This window comes from Pavona decussata, unplaced genomic scaffold, assembly GCF_977016875.1.
Source record: "Pavona decussata unplaced genomic scaffold, jaPavDecu1.1 SCAFFOLD_26, whole genome shotgun sequence".
Taxonomy (NCBI): Eukaryota; Metazoa; Cnidaria; class Anthozoa; order Scleractinia; family Agariciidae; genus Pavona; species Pavona decussata.
Genome location: NW_028145449.1, coordinates 160147 through 181677, shown reverse-complemented (window position 1 = coordinate 181677; position 21531 = coordinate 160147). Strand labels below are relative to the sequence as shown.

Here is a 21531-nt window from a genome sequence, read left to right as displayed (position 1 = left end):
ACCCTACCAACGAGAGATTCCCGTCTCAGGTAATTGAAAATGAGATCAGTGGAATGGTGACTGATATACTTCTTTCCCATTTATATACCTTGGTGGTCATCACTGGCGGCCAAATTGTTTCAATATATTCCTTTTGATTTTTGTCCTTATTAAAGACTTGAATTGAACAAGAATAAACGTTTTTTATGGCAAACGCTTTCCCGCATTTTTCTGTATTGATTTTCTTGTTTGTGTTTGTTTTTTCATCTGTTTGTTTGGTTTTCTTCTTTTCAAGTCAGTAAGTAGGAAGGTTTTACCATGGGCACTCTAATTTGATCTTGACGTTAAAAAAAAAAAAAAAAGCTAGTAAGTAACACTTTCAGTAGATAGCTTATCCCAGTTTCTGTAGCATAAAGCAGCTAAGAGTACTCTACCCCCGCCCCCACCCCCGACGGGATGCTATTTCATCACAGGGTTACCCCAGCAGTATGTCCCCGTTACTCATTTATACACCTGGGTAAAGAGACACAATGTGGAGCAAAGTTTCGTGTGTAAGGAAACAACCTAACACAGCAACTAAGAGACCAAGCCAGCCTCGAACCACCGACCCTACCACTACTCTACGCCTCCACAAGGAGAAGAAGGGGTAGACAACGGACTTGTTAAGCCAAAATGATCACAAGCCGAAAGCCGGAAGTGACCGCGGCTGAAATCAGACCTGTCACTCTATGATTAGCACATAACTCCAATATTTTCATATAAATTAGGTAAAATGCAGACTACTATTAAATATTAACACTAACAATACATCCACCAGCATTTTTTTCATCAGCCTCTATAAATATTTTTTTTTTGTATATTTATATTATAATATTTATATTTTCTTGTTGCTGTTTGTTTGGTTTTCTTCTTTTCAAGTCAGCAAGTGGGAAGGTTTTACCATGGGCACTCTGATTAGAACCTGACGTTAAAAAATTAAGCTGGTAAGCAACACTTTTTGTAGCATAAAGCAACTAACTCGGTTGCATAAAGCAACTAACGCGGTTACCACTACTCTACGCCTTCACAAGGAGAAGAGGGGGTAGACAGCAGACTTGTTAAGCCAACATGATCACAAGCCGAAAGCCGTAAGTGACCGCGGCTAGAAATCAGTATAACTCCAATATTTTCGTAGGTAAAATGCAAACTACTATCAAATATTAAACACTAACAATACATCCACCAGCATTTTTTTCATCAGCCTCTTATAATTTTTTTTTTTTTGTTAAAAACGACTATTCAATAACAAGTTCCTTTTTTCCAACTTCTTGTAGAATTTTGAAACCTAAGTGTTTCATTAATTCAAGTTAAATTTGTCTCAGAAAAAGTTCTTCATTTTGCATTGAAAATAATACCAAATGCGTTGTTTATTAATTTAATAAAGATGTTTGATGGATTTGTTGCCAAAAGAATGAACTTTAATTTGCATCCCACGACAATCATAAGTTTGGCAGGTGGCGCCTTTGCTACGGTGCATTGATAATTTGCAGACTCCCAACAAGGTTTTTTGTTTGCATCAATCCGAGGGGAATCGATACACAAGTAAGTTCCATAAGCATAGCCTCTGTTTAACGATTGCTTAGCTAAAATAGAACTCAATTCTCTGAATTAATTTAACTCTAAATAACTACATTCAAATTAACTTTATTTTTTAGTAAAGAGCTGACTTATACATTTGCTGACGCCAGAATTTAAAAGGGGCACTAAACAGGACCCTAACGTGATGTTTTTAAAAGAAAATTGGTTAATATTTGGAGATATTCTGGAAGACTAAAAAATTTTTTTAAAGCTCAGATAAAACACAATTCGGGGTGAAGAAGAGGACGTATTGATATATATCATAGTCATATCAGAGATAAGCATGTTTCATTCGCGAAAACGCACATTTTTGTTGTATCTTATTTTTTTAATCACCAACAAATTTTGAATATTTTTAAATTGAGAAAATGAAACCATGAAAACCTTAACACAAAAGCAAGAAAAGACTGCATTGTGGAGATATTAGAATGAGTGCTATCCCTTGTCGTAACCAAGTTTAATTAAATTTGTTTAAAAAAATGCTTCAAAGAATGAGCTTTGAAGATTCAATGAAAGAAAACTGATGCATTGTCGAAACTTTTGCCAAGGAGGAAGTTAAAAGCCATTCTTTGTTTAGTTGTGTAACGTTACCAGGACCTACTATGACAGCAATGACAATGACAAAATAAACTAAGCCAAGACAATATGAAATTTAGTATAAGGAAGATCGTAATTTTAAGAGCGAAAATGGTTGGATAATTTCGGAACTAAACTTAAGACCAAAAAATTCTAGCTTATTTTTGTCACATTTCCGCCTTTTTTTCACTTAAAATTTCGGGTTAACTCTTTGAGTAAATAATGCTAAATTTATTGAATGTAGTTCAAATTAAAGGCAACAAACTGTGAAACCTAGTTTCAGAAAAAAAAATCCAAGTTAAAAAAGTGCACGAACGCTAACACCTAACGTGATTACACAAAACTTTAATTTTTCCAATTTGCGTTGTCAGGATGCCTTGCTTATATGCCTAGTTCCCAATCTTTATAAAGAGCACGTGCTCGCGCTGTTATGTATTGCCTCGCTTTAGTGAATTAACTAGAGTTGTAGTCTGTACAGCGATCTTGGATGTGTTTATTTGCATTCAGGAATACAAAAGCATAACAGCAAAGTTTAAAATAGCTGTAGTTTCACATGCATACACCTGTTTCATTTCTGTCTTCATAACTGTCAACATCACTTTTATATTGCTTGGTTATTTTTCTCCACGTTCACTAACAAGGATTAATTTAATTAAAATTTTAAATTCAACAATTCGAAAAGAAAAGAAAATAGCATTCCGAAGCTACATAAATTATGTACAGATTATGGTGAACAACTACATTTTTCATTTCTTGGCCCAGCAGAACCTGGTGGTCTTAATTTCTTTACAATCTGACCTATGCTCGTGACGTACTTGTAGTGCGAAAAAAATTTATTCATAGTTGCCTCTTAAGCTCTTCAATTCAATGAAGACGAAATGCAACAAATAAGGTTTTAATAAAGAAACCCGCACCGAATGTATGGACCCATGGATTTTCGCTCACAGATGACTCCAGTTAAACATTGTGTTTCTTTGTGCCTTCGTTTCTCAGACAATGACACCAATAACAATCATGCAGTGAAAAATTTTCCTGATGTTTGGAGAAATTGTTTTGCCTAAATCTTTTTTTATACCTATGAAATATTAACAACGTTAAGTGCCACTTCTTTTAAGAGTCATTTGTAAGTTAATAAACGTATTAAATTATCCGGTCACATGCACGTCCGTAAAATCATATCGATTTAACGAGGTGTCAAGAGATTTAGGGAAATTGGTTCATAATATTAAGGGTTGGTTTTGTCGAGGTTCTGTTCCATGCATTTTAAAAGACATGTCGTTCGTATCAACCGAGGACTTCGTGATATAAAGGTTCGTAAAATAGAGGTTCCACTGTACCTTGAAACGCTGCACAGATATCAGTATTTCGATTTTCCTAGCACAGTCATGTAAAACTGTGAAGTAGCCTTCTCAAGAAAGGTAAACATTAGAGTCCTCTTAATTTGAGTCGCAGCCATAAACTTCCAGGCAACGACTTTAGCTGCGAAGACAGCTCAAAGCTTATTTCAACGTGATAACGTTTCTTCACTGATTCACAAGTTGCCAATTCACTTGAAAAATCGTGTTTGATAATTTCATCGATGAGCTGAAAATGTACATCCCGTACTAGCTTCTGACTGTATTAATAATCTAAATTGCTTACATCAAAAGTTGTTGTGGCATTTAGTTATTATTTCTAAGCATACTGATTTCTCTTCCTTACTTTCCTATTTAGCTGTTAAAGATGGAAAGAAGACTCATTTACATCACGTTCATAATATGTGTCTCGTCCATTCAAAAGGCTCAAACGAAAAACAGAAAATATACATTCGGTAAGTGAAATACACTAATCGATTTCAAAGAAATATAATGCTTTAGAGTGAAAGTTACAAAAAGTAAATGAATCAGTCGTGGGTCGGGGGTGTGTGGGAACCTCTTTTAGTGGAGGGTGGGGGAAGGGTGTAGTTACGCATCTAATGAACAAAACTATATCACTACTGTCTGATTTTTATAGGTGTTATTCATGAAAATTCAGCAGTACATGATGCGATGCGCTTCGCCGCCTCCGAGACGAGTTCTTTCAGCAATGTTTCAGTTGTCTTCAAATCCATCAACACGACAGAGAACACCAGCCTGTTAAATCAAGGTGCGATATTTGTGTGTGTATTTTTCACGTTTTTCAAGAAGCAACAGCAGAATTCCATGGGCTATTGGGCATATGGGACATATGACTCAAGATGAGGACTCATTTGCTTGTTAAGCCGCCTCATTTAAGCAAACATTAGCATACAATAGCAAAAAAACTAGATACACATGCACACTACAAATTGAGATACCTTGGCAAACGTGATACGTTAAATAGCTTTTGAAAAAATATTCTTTAAAACAAAGACCCCATACTTTCTTTGTAAATTTCACAGCTTTTGAAGGTATTAAATTTCTACGAAAATGTTAAACTTATCACAGGGTAAGTATGGGGTTAAGGTGAAAATTGGCGCGCCAAAATCTTAACTGTGAGCTGAGAAAAGGCAGTTCATTCAAACCGTTGTATCCAATCATTATTGGATTTTATATTGAGTAGTTGTGTCCTATAATAATTAGATTGTATATTCAGTTGTATTCAATAATTGAAATGTGCGAAACCTTAAGAAACCTTTACTTGAACGTGAGTATAGTGTAAATTATACTTGTTAATAACTTGTCAATAATTATATCTGTGAAGTTGATGCTTAACTGAGTTCCGAATTGGTTAATTGATGGCTGAGAAATGGCCGAAATTTTAGCTGATACCTAAGAAACGGTCGAAATTTTAGCTGATAGCTGTTGTTTCATAGCTGTTTCATAAGTGCAAATGAGACAACAAGGACCCTATGATTTATAGAAAAATTATACGTTAGTCCTTTGTTTTATCCCACCATCTACCAACTAATATTTTCAAATTAATTTGATTTTTTTGGTTTTAGTTTTAGTGTTCCTTCAACAAAACGTTGTTGCACTTATCGAGGGAAGCCACACAGAGCACCCCACTTGCGCACTCTCCACATTAACCGGCATCCCCCTCATACGTATCTTTGGAAATGACAGGCCATGCGATCAGTGTGAAAATGCGATTGAGATGTCAGCGGGGTACAGGGACTACGCGCATGCTACACTTGATATACTCAACACATTCCAGTGGAACAAGATAGCACTTGTTTTTGATGGTACAACTTCCTTAACTACTAATGTTTAATGTCTTCTGTTAAAGAGATGTTTAAATAAGCTACTCAACCACCAAACCACAATCAAATGTAAAATATAAATTAGTTTAGAGCCCTGGGTCCAGTTGTTCAAAGCCCGATTAAGCTAATCCTGGATTAACGTGAACTTTGAAACGAGTTTAATTACTAATTAATGACGATTCCTCCAAAAGATTTTTGTCCCTCAGTTTTGACTTGGACTTTTATTTACCTTTAGCTTGAAATTAGCCTTTAAAACCATTTTTGACGAAGGAGATGAAAACCTCGGTTAACTTTTAATCCTGGATTAGCATTAATCGGCTTTCGAACAACTGGGTCCAGGGTGTTATGCTTTGAGAGCTCATACCTGATACGTTTTTGAGAGTTTACTTTATCAGTTTATGGTTTACTAAACAGTTTCAATTTTTTTTTTAAGTGAAGTAAGCACCCATTCAAACGGTAAACGCAGACACGCATAGTGTCGATCAGTCTCCACATAATATTTAAAAAAGATATATATAGCCTCCATGAGAATTTTAAACGACTTCTTAAGATAAATACATTTATGTTCAACACCAAAGTTTTTCTTTAATCTCTTTCAGAGGGACGTCTGTATAAAGCTGAATATTTCTATACCATATCCCAAAGTGCAAAGTTCACCATAAATTTTGTACAGCTTACTGAGAAAAAACAAGCAAATGAAGATCAGGCAGCATCAGTCCGTGAAGCACTGGAGAAAATAAGAAACCTTGGGCCAGACGTTATTCTACTTTACACAAGTAAAGAGAATATGGAACTCCTACTCAATCAGCAGGTAATATTGATCGTCTTTCCTCCTCCTCCTTTCATGTCTTCCTTCCCATTCTATTTGACGATACTAGCTTCTACAAGAAAGGAGCTCAGTTGTAGTAACACATAATTTTAGTAGCCTCGTGGAAAGGAACTGACTGGATCAAGCCTTTACCGCGTGGGTCACCTGTGGCTGTTTTGCTCAGGTTTCAATATTTTTCTAATTCTATTTGTATTTTTATTGTAACAGAAACCTTGTAAACTCAACAATCACCCCAAATGGATATTACAAGGACAGGTGAGGCAAAAACCTAGAACATTCAAACATTGATTTGATTCTGTTTTAAGGATAAATAGAGCAATTAGCACTGGTTATCCAAACGAAGTTCATTTGGGCTTAAAACTAGGATAATCTGACCAACCGAATAGTAAAACTTGTCTATAGTAGCCAGTGTCGAGAAAGCATTTGACATACATATGACATTTACCAGCCAAATTTTCTTAGACCTTGCTAAGATAAAAAGTATCCTTAAAATATTTAACAATTATCCTGCGGAATATCGCCTAATACTTAGCCGACAGGTGCGTTGGCAGAGTTGGCCAAAATAAGGGTATAAACAAAGGAGGATATAACAGGGTATATAACAGACATGCTGCGACATACGTAATTTAACGTACGGGGGAGAAAAATGGATAAACAAAGATTTTTTTGCAAAAGGGCTTGGGCAATCGTTATTGATCCATTTTTCTTCCCCATTGGCGAAATTACGTATATCGCACCATATCTGTTATGTGCGGACGACCAAAGAACACTGAGTGCACCATGCCCATATTTGGTCAGTGTTACATTGTCTTGGAGGATGAAGCTCATCACCATTAGATGGCTGTTCTCCTTCATAGAGGCTGGAGCTCATCACAATGAGATGGCTGTTCTCCTTCATGGAGGCTGAAGCTCGTCACAACTAGATGGCTGTTCTCCTTCATGGAGGCTGAAGCTCGTCACAATTAGATGGCTGTTCTCCTTCATGGAGGCTGAAGCTCGTCACAATTACATGGCTGTTCTCCTTCACGGAGGCTGAAGCTTTTCACAGTTAGATGGCTGTTCTCCTTCACGGAGACTAAAGCTCATCACAATTAGATGGCTGTTCTCCTTCACGGAGGCTGAAGCTCTTCACAATTAAATGGCTGTTCTCCTTCACGGAGGCTGAAGCTCTTCACAATTAGATGGCTGTTCTCCTTCACGGAGGCTGAAGCTCTTCACAATTAGATGGCTGTTCTCCTTCACGGAGGCTGATGCTCATCACAATTAGATGACTGTTCTCCTTCACGGAGGCTGAAGCTTTTCACAATTAAAATACTTAGCATAAAGTCATCAGTACCTAATGCTAGTTTTTCTTAAAGAATAAAAAGCGTTCTAACGCAAACCAATTATCAACACTGGGGGTTTTACTAATCAGGAACACTATTAACATATAACTCCTACTCCAGGTCTCGGGGAACTTAACAAGTCTCCCAGGCAATGTGGTTTTAACATTGAGGCTTAAGGTTAAACCTTCAAATAAAGTGGAAAAGGCAGTGGAAAACAATTACGATACTAGTGACAAGGTACGGTGGTATGTGCGTGTACGTAACATGAGGTAAAGATAACTGATAATATTAATAATAATAATAATAATAATAATAATAATAATATAATAACTTTATTATTGTGTCACAAAATAAATGTAGCTAAGTCCCTCTACTAATATTAGACACCTAATTAATTAGCCTATTTTAACTTTAGCTAGAAAAGAAAGAACTACAACATATTGAAATTTACATCGTAAACCATATTAAAATAATATTAAAAATTTCATGCATCAATTGTAAAACTTATGTAAACGACAGTCATTCTCGGCATAGGTTGCAGCCTCGACAGTTACTGACATTTGCAGCTAGGGCAGTAAGGTCCTCATTACTTATGGCTCTTTTAAATTGCTTCAGAAAGGGTTGATATCTTATTCTAGGAGTGAGATCATTCTACAGTTTAGGCCCTAGGTAACGAAGTGAGTGTTTTCCATATGTCACCGAAGAGAATCGAGGTTGAACAAATTCTCGTTTCCTTAAGTAATACGAGCGACTGTCTAATTGGAAAAGATTACAAAGTCTCTGTGGCAGTAATTCATGCTTAATCTTATACATGAAGACGGCAATGTCCTGTAATAGTCTGTTGTTTCCTCTGTAATAATTAAAAGGTATGAAACATTTTTCTCCATCTTTGTTCAGGAAATAGAAGAAATTTCCACGTTAACTTTATGTAAATTTGTTACAATAATAGTAGCGCTCGACAACGAATGCTGTAACCAGATTAAGTGGCTTGGCTGCTCATTAGCTATTGTTATTATTGTCATTATTATTGTTATTGTTAATTTTCACCATGAACGTTCTCACTGACCAATGTTTAATAATTTCGTAGCACTTCGTTGCACTAGCTTATGATTCCGTGCCAGTCATTAAACAGGCTCTAAACAAAGAACCATGTTCATCGATTAATGGATCTGCTATCAAGTCAAGAGAAAGAGACGCAGTGTTGACCTGCATGAGAAAGGTAAGGTACTTACCAGTATTGTAAATTTGTCAAATAGGGCCTATAACGTGCACACAATGGTATTTATTTATTTATTTATTTATTTATTTATTTATTTGATTGATTGATTGATTTATTTACTTATTTACTTATTTATTTATTTATTTATTTATTTATCTAACATACGGTGGTAAGACTATAAAGACATAACAGAGTCGGACGGTTCATACAATTAACTGATGAAATTAAGAAGCTTTCTTTTGAAGGTGGATGGACTATGGGAAGACGTAATTGATAATGGAAGAGCATTCCATATTTTTGGCGCTCTATAAATCAAAGAAATCTGAACAGTTCAAACTGTTTTAATTTACAGCTATTACCGGTACCAAGCAGTATTTCCGAATAAGAAAATCACTTTCCGAGTCTTTTCTGTTTTTTAAAGCATCTCGGGGTTGGTTCTCCCTGTGCATTTTACAATTTAAATTGGTCTGACCACTCTATACAGGTCAACATGGATGGTTTAACCGGACCTATCAAGTTTGACGAAAATGGAAAACGAAAGGGGATTGAGCTCGAAATTTTGAATCTTCGAAACAATTCCTTTAAGGAGGTAAGAAGCAAAAAAGTTCAAGTTGTTTAAAGTTGCTTATTTTGGTCTTAAACTAGGTGCTCAGTTCCACGAAAAACTGATATCGATTTATTAGAGAGTCAAGATATCTTTCTTGCTGTCAACTTAATCTTAGAATACATTATAAGTATTTATTATTTTTTCAATTGTTTTAGAAGCGATAGGAAAAGCATGAAACTTTCATAACTTCCTGTCAACCACATTAGTTCTTTTGTTTTGAGAGTCCAAACTGATACTGCTTTGTTCAGGGAAACCACAGCGGTAATTACCTGGCTCTTATTCTTGATATTGCAAAGTCAACATGACGATCGCTTGTGAATGCCTTATGCTACTTTATATATATATGAAAACTAGTAAGAATGAAAACTGGATTAGGGAGTCCATTCGATGACCTGGATCTAAGGCTCTCTCTCCTTTGCCAGGTTGGTTTGACATAAAATCAAATAGCACTGGGGTATAAATCCTCAACTGTCCCTGTCTCAACTGTTTCCACTGTTACCAAAAAAAATCATCAGGCAGTTATCCCAAGCAGTTTGTTTACACTTTGCTACATGAGAAAGTTAACTTAATGAAATTTTGGGAAGTCGGAGAATCATCTCGGCATGGAGTGTAAATTTCTGTGCTGGAAGGAAACCACTTAAATTTCGCATTGCCCTAGTGAAGACATTTGGTCCATCAGTGATCAAAATTAATCGTGGGCTCATGGGTTTGAATCCTGCCAAGGTCAAAGAGTTTTTCTTTACCTTGCACCGACCACATTTCCTAACTGAGGTAATACTGAGAAGAAAATGAAGCGTTTCCTCCCACCACAAAAATTTACATTGCAGATTTTATTCTCTGATTTCTTAATTAAGGTGGTTGGCTTGCTTCAACCCGTTAACCTTTTGTCCTTACAAGCAAAAACCCAATTGAAAAAGTCAGTAGACTACTAAACACTACATTGCTGCAGCCTCATCACTCCAGCCTATGGATAGCACCTCATCTGAGAAGTTCCATTCATTTTTACACAGCAAAATACCTACCGTGTATCATTAAATAAGCATTCTGTAAAATATTCCTTATATTACATTTCATCAGCCTGTTTTTCTGAGAAAAACAATAGAAGGTACAAGCGTGCTTAAAGAGAGTTGAGTGTGTATGTCATAGTCCTCTTCTGAATATTTCACAAAATGATGTACAGTTTATACTTTGCCTGAAAAATTGCAAATTAAAAGCATTTCATCACCTTATCCTTCAAACAATCCAAATGTACAGGTAGCTTGTGTCAATTAAATCGTGTCAAGCACGTATTTGACAGATCAACACTGATAACAATCATAAGTGCTTTGGTGTTTAGTAAGCTGCTCTACTGTTCGTCTGTGTGGGCGGGTGCGACCAAGAAAAATATTGAAAGGTTGCAAAAGGTTCAGAACTTTGCTGTGCGAATTGTAACTGGTACACGTAAATTCGAACATATCACCCTCTATTTGAAAGATCTACGCTGGCTTCCGGTTGCTATGCAGCTGGGGGTCAGGGACACTATTATGACTTACAAAAGCCTCAACGGTCTCACTTTAAGAAATTTCTTCACGACAAGACTGGAGATCTATAAAGGAAATAGTATACCTCTCTACAGAACAACTACAGCACAGCGATCATTTAAATACAGGGGTACTTCTCCGTGGAATAGTCTACCTAAGGAAATTCGGGATATTAGCTCTTTAGACATTATCCTATATTTAGATATCTTCTTATAGTATTTATATTGTATTTTGTTTCTTTTATATATCTCATTGTAATTGGTTTCTGAAAAACCATTAGTGGATGGAATCATCGGGAGTGTCGAAAAATTGAGGGTTCAAATAACTGAGATTGCACTGTAAAAATAAATAACTGTACATATTTCATAATTCATTACTCACTACTAAGTTTTGAATTTTTAAGTTAATTAAAAGAGATGGCTGATAAGAAGTTTGACCTTTAATCTGTTATCATTGTTATCAACAGAAGGGTCTGGTTGCATTGAAAATGGCCTGAATATCAGCCACATCCACGAGTTAACGATAGTGTCACTTTGATTTATAGTCAACAACAAACTCAGAACAAACCAACCCAACTAATCTCATATCCGGCTCAAATAGGAAGCGACGGAGCTAGCGTGACCTCTATTCCCACCCACCCATCCCCAAAATCCCTTCTATGAGCCCATTGATGTCACGGTCCCTTTTAAATTGTCCATCCACATTACTACCACTGAATCACAGAACCTCAATTTTGACACCTTCTGATTGTCTCCCTTCTATTTTGCTTGTGCAATATTAATAAAACAAATTTCATTTCTTTGTTTATTAGATAGGATCGTGGAATGCAACTAAACATGCCGTGTTTCATAAAAACATCCAGCCCAACATGAATAACCAAACCACTGGAGGAAATGTGGAAGGAAAGAACCTTAGAGTTGTTGTTGCTATGGTAACTGAAAGATAAATAAGTTCATAAGTCAGTTCCCGATAAAATGGAGAGCGACTGTTGACCCAATTTTTTCAGAGAGAATGTTCCCATGTGCGGAGATTTTCTAGTTTACCCGTTTGTTTTCTTTTTCTTTTGGAATTATCCGGAAAAAAGATTGCATTGTAGATTGATCTAGCACATAGAAAAGGATGCAAGAAACTTTCGAGCATTTATCACGTAAATGAATATATTCGCATGTTGTTATAATCACTGCACCATCCATTATAAGCTCTTCTTTTTACTTTATACCATTAAAGGATGATCCGCTCGTGATGATAAAGAAGCAACATGATGGGGCAGTTACATATGAAGGATATTTCATCGATCTGTTGAACGAACTTGCTAAGAAACTTCATTTTACGTATGACATCAACCCCTCTCCTGACGGGCTGTACGGCGCTGAAACAGAGAACGGAACTTGGAATGGGATGATTGCAGAGCTAATAAATAAGGTTTGTGAATTGTTATATCAAACACGAGGAAGACTGTTTCATCCGATTTCCAAACACCGAGAAGTGTGTATTTCTTAACCATCTTCGAGATGTTTGAAAATAGGATGAGACACACTTCCCGTGTTTTCCAAACTTCTTGAAAGTGATTTTCTTTGTTTTCTCTCCATGACTTATTGATGATTTGACGACTGATCTTAAGATTAAAAAAAATTTAACTGGAGCTAGATACAACACATGTTCATTTCAACCTAGAAATAATGCAAACGAATAGTTCAGGCTACACTAACAACAGATCTCCTAATTATGGATGAAAGCGCGCACTCCAAGGGTACCCACTGATCACATGCCCATGCTACTAAGCGTTTTTTTTTTTTTTTGATGATCGGTGACTCAAAGTTCTATGTTAATTCGCACTTGTTAATTGGCAATGCCAGTGCGTTGGGTTGGCTTTGTTGCCTTAAAACTAAATTTTAATTAACTGGCTACAAAGTTGTGCCATTTATTTTTAATTGGATCACACGAAATACTGTAGTTATGAAGTGTTTTGTTTAAACTTTCCCTAAGCGAAATTTAGGTCATTTGTCGTCGATCTCAACAAGGATTTTTTGCTTGTGATGTGAAAAAGTTTCATTAAAATTTAAAATAACTTCTAATTTCCTTTTGAGGCAGGCCAATGCCTGTTGACATTTTGTTGAAATTTTGCCAGCATAACTGAGTGAAATTCAATGAAATTACTTTTGTACAGTACAACAGTAGAGTCACATATTCTTACTTGGATAACAAGCGATTCCCTGTTTCTATAGCACGCAGATATTGCTGTAGCACTGACCATAACGGAAAGACGAGAGAAAGTAGTGGACTTCAGTTTACCGATTATGTATTACACTGACCAAATCCTACTCAAGAAAGCCCCGTCCGACAGCAGAAGAATTGATTATCTGCAGTTCTTGAATCCTTTTCACAATAACGTCTGGTTTGCTACACTTGCCAGTATGGTGGTTATCTCTGTTGCAGTGTTTGCCATAAACTTCTTCAGTCCTTATGGGTACAAAGACGCGAATGGTCGTGGAACGTCGGAGGAGTTCAGCTTTTTTAACAGCGTGTGGTTTACACTGGCTTGTATGTTGCAGCAAGGAGCTGACAACCAGCCCAGGAGTCTATCAGGTATAGTAGCGGCATGTAAAGGTATTCAATCTTATGATCGGATGGTTCATCAATTTTGAGATTTTCCAAAAGTACCAAAGCCCCAGCCTGGCCAGGGTTTTTGCTTTTTTTTGTTGTTGTTGTTGTAGCTGTTGTTTGCGTTATTATCATTATTGCGACTATTGCAGTTGTTGTTTATGATAATTTTTTTTTATCCGAGAAGGGTGTGAAAGAGTCAATTAAGGGTCAGAACTGTTTTAATTTAGATTGATGCTGGAAGAATAGGCTAAACGACATTTTGTTTTTTACACATACAAGTTGCCTTTTGCAATAAAAATGATTGTGTGCTACCACCGGTCGTGTCGACTAAGATGGTTAATAGTTGTTGCCCCTTTCTGGGATGTAAATGTGAATGGAACCTCTTTACCAACAGAGTCAGTGAGCTTCTCTGAGCTTGTCTCAAAGGTGTCAGTGCGCTCCAGGTCAATTTGAAATTTTGCAGCTTTGGTCTTCCGTGGAGAGGGGTAAACCGGAGAACCTAGGACAAAAACCAACAACAGACTCAACCCAAATTTAGTGAGAGGCTAGTACACTCACCACTGTTGCACCTCTGCCGCCCAGGGGGAAAATAAGTTTTGCCTCCCATGTGTCGATGGTAACTTGGATAGCACACGGAAATTATTAAAATATTGTTTTATTTACTTTAGCTCGTATTCTGACCGGATGTTATTGGTTCTGCATACTTATCTGGGTTTCAACATACACTGCAAACCTGGCAGCCTTCTTCACGGTCAAAAACGCCGCCTCTCCAATCAATAACCTTGAAGACATCCTAAAATCAACCTACAAGGTTGCAATATTAGAATCAGGGAGCACCTACGAGTTCTTCAAGACGAGCCGGTATGAAACACACCAGAGGATTTGGAACAGAATTAAAGCTGAACAAACTTTGGTCAAAACCGCGAAAGAAGGAATTCAGTGGTTACGAGAAACAGAAGAGTCTGTGTTTATTTATGATGGTCCGATTATCAAATATGTTGCTAACCAACAGCCCTGCGACCTTATGACAGGTAAGACTTTTTTTTTTTTTTGATTACTTTTTGGTCAAATTTGGTGGTATTTTGGGAAAATCCAGAAATCCAAAATGTCATATGCTATATGGCCGTCATTTGGAAATCTTGACATCATTCCCATGTCCAATGACGTCATCACTTCCTCTCGTTGATCTCAAATGTCTTTGGTCAAACTTGAAAGTTCACACTTACAAAGCAAATGGATGCACCTTAGTCACTTGGCTTAGTGTGTCAATGATAAATGAACATATGCAGACGCTATATATTGGATTATGTCAAGGGTAATCTGCTGAATGATTTTTTCGAAACAATTGGTCTAACACTAATGACTTATAATTATTGATCATGGACAAAATGCTTCAAGACTCTGGCTAGAAGAAAGGTTTCAAGTTAACTCTTGAATAGAAAACAACAGATAATTAGCTTAATTTATAAACACAAGACTGCAGAAGTTTATGTACCAGACTCGTTCACGCTGCACGGCAATTCCAACCTTGGCATATATATTTATAGTTCTATAACGAGACACCAGAGAAGAATTTATTGAGAGACATTGCAACACTTTGCTCATTTCGTTGGGAAATGGACTTTTTCCGGCCGATTGGCAAATAGATTAAACGCTGGCCATGGAAATGATGAGTAATCCTCAGAGAATATTTGTGACTGTGGAAAGGTGCTTACATCCTGTAGTGCACACAAGGCCTCTTCATTTGAGCCAAGTGACCAGAGTGGCTCGATTTGTGGGATGAATTCTGTTTTCTGCCTGTTTTCAGCCTAGTTAACCAAGATGAAAACGGCTCAACCAATAAAACTCTTTACAAAGGAAATAGTCGCGAGGCTAGATCTCGAAAACCGGGCCAGCTTGGTAAACCAGGCTGATATAAAGAGGCCCTTAACCTAATTGCAAATTGTTTTCAGTTCCAGGATTGAGCGTGGCCAAAGGGATCGGATTGGCTTTCCAAGCAAACGATCCCACCGTGAAGGAGTTTTCATTGGCAATCTTGAACCTGCACGAGAACAGTTTTCTTGACGGAAGGAAACGAGCTTGGTGGGAGAGAACCAATATGTGTCCTAAGGAACAGGAAACAAGTTAGTCAATCCCCTTTTATATACAGACGTAAATTCTAATGTAGGTGAGAACACTGGCAGACAGAAAAATTTGCTCACGTTACGTTTCTATGGAGATCTCGGGGAACAGATAAACATGGTACATTATTTCAGGTTAATGGTACATTTTGCCTGAAAAGTTGTTATATTTTGCGTTAATATTTACATGGTTTTGGGTCCTTTTTTACAATCTTGTTGTCTTTTGAAAACTCTAGCGATCTTATGATTCACAGAGTAACACTTGCCCAGCTAGCTATATTAGATTCGTCATGGCTGGAAACTTGCAACAATGAATGAAGGGTACATTCCCTCTTTCTTTACAAAACTTCTTTTCATTATTCGGCGTGTTTGAGTTTTGGATAATGGTTTTGCCGACAAGAGCATTTGCTTCTTTCCTCTTAGCATTGTCACAGAAGAGAATCGATCTGAAGAGCATGCTGGGTGTTTACGTGGTCATGGGTACTGGTTTGCTTGTAGCGTTCTTCACGCTGATTGGAGAAATCTTCTGGAATCGACGAGAGAAGTTAAAAACACTCAACAAAACTAAAAGGTTAGGTTTAAGGCCGGAATCTTTATCGTGTTATCTTTTGCTTGTTTTCTTATTTGTTTGCTTTTTTGTTGGACAAGTCAGTGTGGTATCTCCTCTACCCGAGTTGAGTAACCTGTTCCCATTTGTTTAAAGAGCGGATAACTTTAACTAGTGGATAAGGCGCTATATAGTTCATAAATTGTACAGTAACCTTTCTACCTTAGCAGCTGGGTGACTAATTTTCCACCGGAGAAAATTATCCCCTCTGTGAACAACTGGGTCCATGGGTATAACTTCTTTTAGAAGACAATTAACATTGTTTTTCATGTTTTCTTAACTTTTTACTACAAGTAGGTCTGCACGTGTAATATACAACTGTTTCGACAAAGGTTGTTCAAAAAAGCGTAAAAGCGTACGCGACAATGAAGAAAGGTAGTCGCGAAATACCCAATAAATTTCAATGAAAGCTCAGAATCCATAATGCCTTGAACGGACAGCGAGGACTTGAGATGGTGGGCAATATATTATTGTTGTATTGTTATTTGTAGGCCTAACAGCAATTCTGAACAAGCCCAACCGGAGATTGCCTGAATGACTGGCTTATACCACCACTGAGATGAAGTCTCAGTTTACATTGAGAGTACAGCTTTTGTCCGAGAAGAATATTTTATATTTACCAAACGGACCAAGCTAACACTGATGAGCTCGCTCGAGAATGGAGTAAGAGAAACTGATTCTACAGTCACGTCTCGTGTGCAACATTATTGATTCGGCCTTGTTTGAAGTAGTCTTATTGAGGAGGGTGTAGTAACAATAAAATGATACTGACAAAAGTAAAATTTATATATAGGATATCACTACAGTTAAAGAATTAATATAGGTCCTGTCTAAGCAAGAAAAGCAAGGAATATAACTGAATATAAAAACCTATATACACAATATTTAAACAAAATAGCAACCAAAAATTTAGCGTCTTAATATTGTTAAAAAATTACGGCTTGTTCTAGAAAACAAAAACGCTCGATTTGTTGATTCCAACCTAAGTGTATCTACATACAAAAATGAGTGATTTCTTGTCTCAGAATTACCCTACTTAGTATTGTTAACATAACCGCTCCTTTATAAAAGGAAGCTAAGCTCACATTGTTGTTGTTAATAAAATGTATTTAAAATAATTGGTTTCTTGTCCCGTAACCGTGAATGTCCTTGTGGCGTTTACCGGAAACGTTCTGTAGGTAAACACTGACCCCACCAACGAGAGAATCCCGTCTCAGGTAATTGAAAACGAGATCAGTGGAATGGTGACTGATATATACTTCTTTCCTTTTTATATTCCTTGGTGGTCATCACTGGCAGCCAAATTTTTTCAAATAGAATATGTTCCGTTTGAATTTTGTACTTATCAAAGACATACATTGAACAAGAATAAACGCTTTTATGGCAAGCTTTTTTCCCGCATTTTTCTTCATCTGTTTGTTTGGTTTATTTCTTTTCAAGCCAGCAAGTAGAAAGGTTTTACCATGGGCACTCTAATTTGATCTTGACATTAAAAAAAATAAGCTAGAAAGCAACACTTTCAGCAGATAGCTTAACCCAATTTCTGTTGCATAAAGCAACTAAGAGTACTCTACCCCTCCCCCCCGACGGGAGGCTATTCCATGACAGGGTTACCCCACAGTATGTCGCCGTTACTCATTTATACACCTGAGTGAAGAGACACAATGTGGAGCAAAGTTTCTTGTCTAAGGGAACAACACAGCAACTAAGAGACCAAGCCAGCCTCGAACCACCGATCCTCAGATCGACCAATCGAAATTCCAACAAGGTTACCACTACGCTACGCCTTCACAAGGAGAAGCGAGGGTAGACTACGGACTTGTTAAGCCAAAATGATCACAAGCGGGAAACTGGAAGTGACCGCGGCTGGAAATCAGACCTGTCACTCTATGAATAGCACATAACTCCAATATTTTCATATAAATTAGGTAAAATGTAAACTACTATCAATTATTAAACACTAACAATACATCCAGCAGCATTATTTCATCACCCTTTATTGTTTGTTTGTGTTTTTTTGTTAAAAGCGACTATTCAATAACAAGTTCCATGTTTCTTCCAACCCCTTGTCGAAATTTGAAACCTTAGTGTTTCATTAACTCAAGTCAAACTTGTCTCAGGAAAGATGTTTGGTGGATTTTTTGCCAAAAGAATGAACTTTAATTTGTATCCCACAACAATCATAAGTTTGGCAGGTGGCGCCTTTGCTCCAGTGCATTAATAATTTGCAGACTCGCAACAAGATTCTTCATTTGTATCAATCCGAGGGGAATCGTTACACAAGTAAGTTCCATACGCATAGCCTCTATTTAACGATTGCTAAGCTAAAATAGAACTCAAATATCTGAATTAATTTAACTTTAAATAACTACATTCAAATTAACTTTTTTAGCGAAGAGCTGACTTTGAATTTAATAGGTGCACTAAACAGGAGCCTTTCGTGATGTTTTTAAAAAGAAAGTTGGTTAACATTTAAGGACATTCTTGAAGACTAAAAATTTCTTAACTCATAAAACAGAATTCTAGGTTAATTAGAGGACATATTGATATATACCATAGTGATATCAAAGATAAGCATGTTTCATTCGGAAAAACTCACAGTTTTGTTGTATCTCATTTTTTCAATCACTAACAAATTTTGAATATTTTTAAAATGAGAAACTGAAACCATCAAGAGCTTAAAACAAAACCAAGAAAAAGACTGCATTGTGGAGATATCAGAATGAGTGCTATCCCTTGTCGAAAAGAATCACGTCCTATGATTGAACATATTCGTCAGAAAGACTCAAGGTTAAAATTGAGGATAGGACAGTTATTCTACTTAGTTCCTTTTTAACTTACACCGAAAAGTTTGGGATAGTAATTCATCTATTTCAGCTGATAATTTTTTTCGTAATTGAGTTTAATTAAATTTGTTATAAAAATGCTTTTAAGAATGACCTGTAAAGATTCAACGAAGGAAACTGATGCATTGTCGACAATTTTCCCAAGGAGGAAGTTATAAGCCATTCTTTGTTTAGTTGTGTTACGTTACTAGGCGTGCGTTTCTCAAAACTCTCGAGAACTTTTCGGGCCCGAAAACATTTCGGGGCGCTTTTCGGGTGTTTTTTTTGGGTCCTGAAAAGTGTTTCTCAGAACACCCGAAAGTGTCCCGAAATGTGTCCCGATATTTTCGGGAATCTATTCGTGTTACCGGCTACGATAGTGCGATTAGAGCTGGAAAAATTATTTCAGAACACGGTTTTATTATTACAACTTTTATTTTTCTAGCTGAAAACTGTAACTGTACTTGTTAAATAAATTTACGTGTGAATGCTGTTCCTAAAAACAGATTTCAACGCAGATACTACTGAGCTAACTCGTACACACCGTGAAGGCTGTTTGGTTTCTATTTTAATCTTGACCTTACTGATCACCTTTGTTGTTTTGTCAATGGTTCCATGTATCTGTCAAACCGTCAAGACTTGTCAAAGTTTCCATAATACTATTGGCTACTCGTTTGAATGAACTGAAAACGTTGCTTGCAAATCACCAAAAAATAAAAACAAGTGGGATGTTTTGGTTTTGAGCAAATTTTAGCATCCTCGGACACCGCATTAGTACGAACTCAAAACCTCGTAGTGGAGGCTGATCAGAAATAAGCAGTATTGCAAGAAAAAGGCCTTATCACATTTGCAGCTTAGCATTGTCCGATGAAAGTTTCCCAGAATCAAACAAGGTGGGTATCTTTCATCTTTTTTTTTTTTAGATGTTTTTTATTTCTTTAACGAAGTTGCTGTACAACCGACTGTTTGGCGAATACTTTTTCCACATTACCTGAGGATGAAATGATAAATTAAGGGATACCTAAATCTAGATTTAAGACACCGAGGATAAATTTCAGTAACCTGTCAAAAACATCAAAAACGAAATGAGAATCTTAAGCTAGCGCTTACTTACCATATACACAAACGGAGAGTGGCAATAACTGTTTGAATGAGACCTTCGATTGCGGTTTGTGATTATATAAAGGCGATCGAGATGTTTTAAGTCAACACAAAACTTAAGCCAACGTTGTCCACTGTATGAAGACTTATATACTAAGTGAAAGCTTTCTGTTCAGTATAATAAAATAAGCTTAAGTTCAGCTTTAATAATTCTTAAAGAACGAAATCGATCGCCATGAATCAGTTACAGTTTTTCGCAATCTCGGCGAGTAAATAGGCCAATTTCAGTTTGAAAACATTTGACTACATTTGTGGGTTTTGAAGTTCAGCTCCTTCTCAACCGATTTACGTTAAAAGAGACAGAATTAATTGTTCGTTATACACTTCAAATATAAAATTTAACCACAAATATCAAACTCAGTTATATGTGAACCGGTGAGGAAGCTATCAAGTTGTCTTGATTTGGTCTATAATCTCTCCAAAATCAAGTTTTTAAGTACGAATTTCTCTTCTTTTGCCTTGTCGGTTGACATTCTTTAAAAGTTCAACTGAAAACAACAGATTTGTAAGAGTTACTTTCGTAAATTTACTGGAGTCAACAAAATCTTTAAAGTTCTTGCGCCCACTAAAACGGCGCATGCAAGCTTTGTGAGATTTTCAGAAATTTTTCCTGTTTTTTTGACATTTTTAGATTGAGTCTAGCCTAGTATCTGTCAATTAACTCACATTCTCGTCTTGGATAACTTTTTCGTTGATAATCGTAACGCAATACAACCATTTCACTGAAAAAAGCATTCCCGAAAACGCATTTCGGGAGCTCTCTAGCACCCGAAAATTATCGGGGAAAATGACGCGACTTATCTCGGGTCCAAATTGTTCGCATGCTTTGAGAAACACCAGAAATCGTTTTCGGGAGCTTTACGAGGAGCTTTTCGGGCCCGAAAAGTTCTCGGGAGTTTTGAGAAACGCACTCCAGGGCCTACTATGACAGCAATGACAATGACAAAATTAATTGAGCCAAGAAAATTATTTTGCTTGATTATTTTTCTCTACGATCATTAACTAGAATTAATTTATTTAAAATTTTAAAGTCAACAATTCGAAATGAAAAGAAAATAACATGCTGAAGCTACCATAATTGTTTACAGATTATGGTAAGCAACTTCATTTTTCATTTCTTGGCCCAGCAGAATCTGGTGGTGTTAATTTCTTTATACTCTGACCTTCGTTCACGACGTACTTGTAGTGTGCAAAATTTTATTCATAGTTGTCTCTTTAGCTCTTCAATTAAATGAAGACGAAATGCAAGAAATAACGTTTTAATGGAGAAACCCGCACCGAATGTATGAACCCATGGATTTTCGCTCACAAATGACTCCAGTTAAAACATAGTGTTTCTTTGT

General features: G+C 36.7%; 1 protein-coding gene across 3 annotated transcripts; it reads left to right on the top strand.

The window, feature by feature from the left end:
- The first annotated feature begins 1503 nt into the window (after nucleotides 1-1503).
- Nucleotides 1504-17320, top strand: LOC146485335 (glutamate receptor 2-like). Of its 3 annotated transcripts, none has more exons than XM_085103448.1 (16): nucleotides 1504-1560; nucleotides 3886-3982; nucleotides 4165-4296; nucleotides 5120-5353; nucleotides 5971-6182; nucleotides 6408-6455; nucleotides 7646-7762; nucleotides 8613-8744; nucleotides 9229-9333; nucleotides 11683-11802; nucleotides 12099-12293; nucleotides 13097-13457; nucleotides 14144-14506; nucleotides 15428-15598; nucleotides 16019-16166; nucleotides 16694-17320. In XM_085103448.1, exons 2-16 carry the CDS (start codon nucleotides 3895-3897, stop codon nucleotides 16734-16736), a joined length of 2469 nt encoding a protein of 822 aa, XP_084959574.1. In that variant the 5' UTR covers nucleotides 1504-1560; nucleotides 3886-3894; the 3' UTR covers nucleotides 16737-17320. The 3 variants fall into 3 exon arrangements, with proteins under 3 accessions (XP_084959574.1, XP_084959572.1, XP_084959573.1); XM_085103446.1 differs by having other exon boundaries at nucleotides 5114-5353; XM_085103447.1 differs by having other exon boundaries at nucleotides 1505-1564; nucleotides 5114-5353.
- Nucleotides 17321-21531: the final 4211 nt, after the last annotated feature.